This window comes from Stegastes partitus, unplaced genomic scaffold (genome assembly GCF_000690725.1).
Source record: "Stegastes partitus isolate 25-593 unplaced genomic scaffold, Stegastes_partitus-1.0.2 Scaffold1549, whole genome shotgun sequence".
NCBI classification, from domain to species: domain Eukaryota; kingdom Metazoa; phylum Chordata; class Actinopteri; family Pomacentridae; genus Stegastes; species Stegastes partitus.
In genome coordinates, this window is record NW_007579280.1 from 1 (window position 1) to 6,762 (window position 6,762).

The 6,762-nt window shown below is 45.9% G+C and overlaps 1 protein-coding gene across 1 annotated transcript; it reads right to left on the reverse strand.

Moving 5' to 3' along the window:
* Nucleotides 1-307: 307 nt before the first annotated feature.
* On the reverse strand, nt 308-4,972 carry LOC103371240 (mucin-19). Its single transcript, XM_008300494.1, has 4 exons — nt 4,732-4,972; nt 4,526-4,594; nt 2,836-3,128; nt 308-1,427 (listed from the first exon to the last, which is right to left on the reverse strand). Exons 1-4 carry the CDS (start codon nt 4,970-4,972, stop codon nt 546-548), a joined length of 1,485 nt encoding a protein of 494 aa, XP_008298716.1. The 3' UTR covers nt 308-545.
* Nucleotides 4,973-6,762: the final 1,790 nt, after the last annotated feature.

Here is a 6,762-nt window from a genome sequence, read left to right on the forward strand (position 1 = left end):
ACCTCAGGCCCTAACCCTAACCCCACGAATGTGAAAACGACACATCTGCACAGAAATCATTTAGAAGTACCCACAAACTCCTGCACTGTGGCCACTGCAGTCTGTGTTCAAAGGACTTTGTACAGTTTTTTTCTCAGTATTCACATAAACCTGCATAAGCTAAAGCAGACACTTAATTTCTACTGAATGTGCTGAAGCGTCGAGCTCGAGGATCAGAACGTATACATGAAACGCTGTCTGGACTGTAATGAACGTGTTTTTTAGATAAAAAGTAAGATTTAACAGAAACATTAATTTTACTCTTAACTTTGTTGTTGAATCTGTACTTTGAAAGAGAATCTTTTTTAATGGATGTTAGTGCAGCAAAATGTAAAGCGTTCAACAATAATCAAACATTTCACTTCTCTGTAATTTAGAAAAGTTCTTTTTTTTTTTTTTAGTTCTCTTTTCAGTAGCGTTACATCCTGGTCACAATACGGCAGGTGATGTTTGCACAAGCATGATCTCAGGATGGAGTTCAAAGAAGCAATGCTGTCAAGCCTCCATCACTTCCGATCAGCCAGCCTCTGCAGCAGGGCGATGACCGTGTCCTGTTTGGAGGAGAGCAGCTCCAGAGCCGTGGCGATCCTTCCCAGGGACTCCGACATTCGCACCTCCCTCCTCTCGCGCCTCTTCTCCCTGGCTTCAACCCTGCGGCGAGCCACTCGATCCAGGTAGGCCTGCTCCTCCTGCTGCTTCAGGATCTCCTGGAACAACGTAACGCTGCTCTGCTCCTTGTTCCCTTTCTGGCTCTGCCCTTCAGTTCCTGCCGTGGTCGCTGCAGACAACGAGGTGGCGACAGAGGAAGTGAGGCAGGAGGGCGTAGGGGGGAACGAAGAGGAGAGGCTGAGGAGATTCTGATTGTGGGGAAGCGGCGCTGTACTAAGGCGGAAAGGGATGACGCCAGGGGAGAAGGATGGAGTTTTACAGTTTGTGTAGCCGGCTGTGCTGAGGTCTGTGTTGCTGGTTGAGCCAAGAGAAGGGGATGTAGAGGCTGCTTCTGTGAAACAAGGTGAGGAGATGAAAGACGGAGCTGGCACAATGGTGGCTGGATGGATACTGGTGCTAACAATGTCACCATTTAGGACAATCAGGGGTTTGAGATCGGGACCATTTGTTGGACTAACGGTTGCTGCATTCACCGAGGTACTGGCTGTGGTGCTGCTGATTTGACTGGTGGCAGGCCCCAGGCCGACGGCCTCCACACCACCGGGCGTAGCAAAGTCCCCGTTGGGGCGGATGATGGTGGCCGGCTGCGGGAGCTGTGCTGGTTTTGCGGCGATCTTTGTCAAAGGACTCGGCAGCGTAGAAACTGCGTGGCCGCCTTTGTTTCTTTTGTTGTTGATGATCTGAGTGCCGATAGTGTCGCAGAGCGTGGCGTCCATTAGCTGGAGAGAGAAAAGACATAAAGGACGGACATGAGTGAACAGACTTCTGAGTCGGCATTCCGTTCCATTAATCTGACACCAACTCAGCGGTTCATGTGTGAATGGGCATCCTGGTAAGTGTTTCGGAAAGCTGCAATGGCAATCTTAGCAGGTCCAAGCTAGCAGCATTTATCACTTTTAACACGGCGCAAGTCTTTGATGCGTGGACCCACACTAGTAGGCACGAACAAATGAGGTACTTTGAGTTATGTGAAGGGATTTGGGGAAGGATTTTTCCATATTTCAGCACCGATATTGGTCCAAAAAGCACAAAAGACACAGTCTGCATGCTTGTAGTTGCTCTAGGCAGACCTCTTCAGATTCACCAAACACCTTTCATTTATGTTGGGCTTTGCCTCATGTACTTTGCTCGACAATCCCAGATCTACTAAAACTGAAACGTCTTTAAAAATACAGGGAAGACCGAGTCAGGAACAGATTACATTAATGAGACTCACCAACAATATTTGTAATCAAGGTTTTGACAAAGTGTTAACAGTGACTTACGTTTAGCTCGTTGCTTCCAGGTGTAGAAGGATTTCCTCGGAGTTCATTAAATACGTGCAGCATCAAACAGCTGCAGGATCCAGATGAGCGCCTCAAAAGCAAGAGTTGACCATTTACATTTACCAGTGGGCGTCTGATTAGCAAAACTAGGCTTCTCATTTCTAGCCAATGTCTAATGTAGCCTGTAACTCTGTAAAACAAGAAGCTATTCACATCCCCTCACCTTTGGAAATACTGCTGGGATACTTTAGCCAGACATGCTAATGTAGCTAGTGAGCAGAGCAACAACATTGCTGTTGTGGTTTAGTTTTGTTAACACGCCACCTTCCAAACGCTCTTATAGAGATCTATTGTTCTTACTGGATCACTTTCTACTGTACACACCGTCTGAAGCCACGGCAGCAGAGCGCAGCCAAGCCTCGCTATAGCTGCTCAACTATGATTAGAAAGCTGTTGTTAACAGCTTTGTGGTTAGTTGCATTTGTCTTTGAGGTAAAATATACCACAGACATGGAAATGCTATGCTAATTTATACAGCCTGTCAGTCTGTACTCACAGCCTGTGGTGCAGACACACAGTATGCAAAACCATCCTGGAGACGAGGAGTTAGCAAAGAAGAGGAAGTCAGAAGTGGGAGCAGAATGAGCAGAGAGCAGGTGTGCCCCAGTGGCAGCTTTATTCCAAATGTTATAATGAAACTCGCAAGGATTGTTAAAGGCTGCTGGTTTCTAGGTCAGAACTCCAACCTGATCCAGTTCTGATGTTTTTGTCGAAAGATATTTTCACATTTGGTCCAAATCCTCCATGTGGCGTTTAAGAAGAAGAACTAATTCTGTCCTCAGGTTTCTCCTCAAACACTTACATCAAAGAACTCCCAGGACGTCTTAGCATGTCCCGTCTCCCGGCTGCGGTCTTTAACCCTCTTGTACGTGACAATAAGGTTGTTCCACTTGCGGCGGATCTTCTCGACAGGAAGCACGTGGCCCTTGGAGGCCATCTCCTCCTGGACGCTCTGGAAGAGCTGAGAACGTTCCCGAGTCTCGTACAGGCCCCAGCGGCGGCCGACCGCCTCGATCAGACACAGCACGGCTTTGGAGGAGAAATCCGAGCCGGAGGAAAGCGTCTTCTCTGAGGGAGCAGGTGGCATCACCGAAGCTGCAACAGGCAGAGGCGTGAAGACTTAGCGAGGTCACTTCATGTGTAGGTGGGTTCAAAGGAGAGAAATCCAAAACTGTACATGTACACTGATATAAAAGAAATGCAGCGCCCTGAAGACACAAGACTCCCAAAGTTACAGCAGAAAGGTTTTTGTGGTCATGTTTGTCTTTGTGCTCTTAATTTGAAAAACCAGTGTCACACTCCTTTTCCTGATGTCCTTTTATTCAACGCTAAATAATGTTTTACTGTGAAATAAATACATCCTTAGGAAAAAAAAAACTTATTACATCTAGTTATGTATGTATTACCTCATTTATTAATTTCAGGATTTATTTTTTTAACTAGATTTATATTTTTTTTGTAGGACTTTTAAATAATTTATGTATTTATTTCATGCTGCGTTTAACAGCATTCCATAATTCCTCCCATTATAATGTAGCAACATTTAAAATGTAAATTAAAGTTGTTGGTTTGATTTGTTGCTATCAATCAAATCTGATCAAACCACACCAACGATGAAGCAGAACATTTTTGGCTAAATTATAATAAATAATAATTATCGTTGAATCTGGAGCCCAGAACAACAATTTATCAGGAAAAAGTTCAAAAAAAAAGTTCAAGTTCAAGTTCAAAATCTTTAATATCCCCGTGGGGAAACTTTTGTGCAGCCAGCAATGAGACGGTCACTGTCACGAAATGCTTTAACAAAGTAAAAAAAGAAAGAAGAATCTCTTGCTCCTCAGCTTTCTGACAATCCTCCATCACCTGTGATACTGAACACAAACTGAAACACAAATTAAAGCCTAAAATCCAGATATTTTAGAAAAGTCATTTTTTTCTACAGCTCTGATTTTAGAAATCTGCAAAAACAGACCGTTTCTATTAAAAACGAAAAATTCTGCAGTCCTCGGCACAACCAAGAAGTCAGGAGTGAGCTAACAAACAGTCCTGTGGCTAAACTGGGCTGAACTGGGCTGAACTGGGCTAAACTGGGCTAAACTGGGCTGAACTGGGCTAAACTGGGCTAAACTGGGCTGAACTGGGCTGAACTGCAGGAGGTGAACAAATACAAAGCACAGTTAGTTAAATATCTATAGTATGTACAGTTTGAATTTCTTCAATATATTGCAGAAACTTTAATAAAACATGGCATTATAACACTGTCACGCTGCAGGGTTTGGTCTGAGCAGCCGTGGTCGTGCAGTTTATCAGTTGGAAAGTGATATGATTATAATTATAATATGACTACTGTCATGTTGTCTACACGGAGGACGTCAGGCTCATGGGCACCTGTCCATCTGCTGTCTACATGTGTGTGTTTTATTGGATTCTGATGGAAGCTGCTGCACAAGTTGACAGAATTATGAGCAGCATGTCCTGTGATGTGTTCTCACCTGGAGCTATCTTCAGGTAGGTTTTTCCATCCCCTGATGTGGTGAAGAAACGATCTGTACTCACAGGATCTGATGACAGAGCAGAGAACAGACCCATGGTGTGATGAGACAGCAGCACATTTCTATTGGCAGTTTATAAGATGCTAAACAGCGACAGTGAAGCCTTCAGGTGTTGTGCACAGTGAAGGAAGCGGGACGATGCTCACACAGTATGACAGGAGTAGCTGTGGTGGCAGCTTGCAGCTCTGTGTCAGCCAGCTCCTCTGCAGTCCCTTCCCCTCCTCCTCCTCCTCCTCTGCATGCGGTATCTCCGCAGGGCGCAGGCGGCTCCTGGCTGCCCAGAACCAGCGCAGATGGGTTTTCATCCACCGCTTCAGTCTTCACGTGCATCGCCGCCACGTCGCTGCCGCCTCCTCCTCCTCCTCCTCCGTGCACATTTCCCTCCATGGCTGACAACAAAAAGCAAAAACACAGGAACCAAACGGAGGAGAGAGCTGGGTTTTTGTTTGTTTGTTTGTTTTTTTGTCTGCGCAGGCGTTGGATTGAGAAAGTTTGGCGACCGCACTTCCCGATCCGTGATGCGGACTTCAGCCTCACGTCACGCTGCCAGTCAGTGTGTGCGCGTGATGGACAAACGCCTCATCCTGCTGCTTTCTTTTTTTCCCCTTCGCGAGAGGGCAGAGAAATGGCTGCGTTGTCCACCTCAGATCGGATGCGCAGAGCGGCTGCGCAGCTCTCAGCACAGATTTGCTGCTGACAAGCGTGACGGTGACGTCAGCTCACGGGGCTCGTGTGAAGGCAGCAGTGAGAGGATGATGGTCCGGATTCATGGATTCATCATGTCAGTGTTGCCACAAAACTCATCTCATTGTGTTCTTTCTTCTACCTGGACCAGTTCTAGACCAGCTGGGCCACATTCAAAACCACAACAATGACATCTAAGAAACTTTTATCTACTTTATATTAAAACTTAAATTCTAACCGCGGAAGGGACAAGGAGAGAAAAAAACAAAAAGAAAACAGAGAACAGACAAAGAAAAAACAAACAGAGGTATCTTTTGCAAGATCTCACAAAACTTTGTCGAGATCTCGCAGAACTTTAGGTTTATATACTTCTGGGTCTTTTTGGCAGTTTGGGACAAAGAACAGTGGAAGTACGGAAACCCGGAAGGGACAAAAGGAGAGGGAGAAAAATAGAGGTATCTTTTGCAAGGTCTGGCAAAACTTTCCAGGGATTGATGTGACTTTTGCGAGATCTCGTCGTACGAGAGTTTTATTTCGCAATCGGCCTAAACTATAAAGACATTCAAGCAGCGCTTAGCAACGGGCCCAGTTTTCACACCTGAAGAGGCCACTCTGACCTGGCCGACCCGATGGACTCCAGTCCTCTGGAACGCTTCATAGGTACTGATGTGACTTCTGCCAGATCTTCCAAAAGATAGCGCTATTTTTTTTTCCTCTCCCTGTTTTTTGCTTTCTCCATGTCCCTACCAGGGCTCCGCAAAAATTTAACTAATGCTTATTTTTTAGTAAAAATGCATCAACTGAAACAATGAGGTCATCAGAACCAGTGTTGAAATGTTTAACAGGGACCCCAGCAAAGGCTCCACACAACCACGGAGACGTGACGCTTTGTGTAATTACAACAATAAAATGTAGAGTATCGTACATATCATACATTTAAGCCACAACCAGTGACCCTGGTACTCATACATCTCATTTAACAAGGAACGCTAAGCGTCCATCCTCAGCAGCTGGCATGCTGTTAATGACTCACCACTGGTCCTATAAAGGTCATGGGGGTCCTGGCGGAGGTGCCGACGTCGTCCAGTACGTTGATGATCCAACTGCACGTCAACCACGAGTCCGTACGTCGTATGACGACACGGAGAGCAAAGCTGAGCTGCAGTTTGGGTGCGTTGCTGTAATTCCTCGTATTGAGCTCAGAGCCATGTTAGTGCTGGTTTCGGCGCCAGCACATGTTATCGTCATAAAGTTATCAGTTTATTACTCAGCTCAGGGGCCAGTGACACCTGGACTGGGGCACCGGCCCCCGTGGGCCCCTGTGTAGAACCGCCACTGCCTGAAAGTGTGTCTGTGGTCCTGATTTAACTGCACCCCAGGTTTTCATTTGGCTTAGAGCTGAAGTGAATCAATACCATTAGACATGTGCACAGACAATTTTTTATTTTAAAAACAAACATGGACGTTAGTAACTGTTCAGGCACAGGAAGGTT

What these genes read in the sequence shown, in the direction of transcription:
- LOC103371240 (XM_008300494.1), bottom strand. Translation starts at nt 4,972, where the DNA reads ATGGAGGGAAATGTGCACGGAGGAGGAGGAGGAGGAGGCGGCAGCGAC. An exon ending in AGCTACTCCTGTCATACTGT is followed by an intron (nt 4,595 to 4,731) that starts GTGAGCATCGTC and finishes CTCTGTCATCAG; the next exon opens with ATCCTGTGAGTACAGATCGT. An exon ending in CGTCCTGGGAGTTCTTTGAT is followed by an intron (nt 1,428 to 2,835) that starts GTAAGTGTTTGA and finishes TTCTCTCTCCAG; the next exon opens with CTAATGGACGCCACGCTCTG.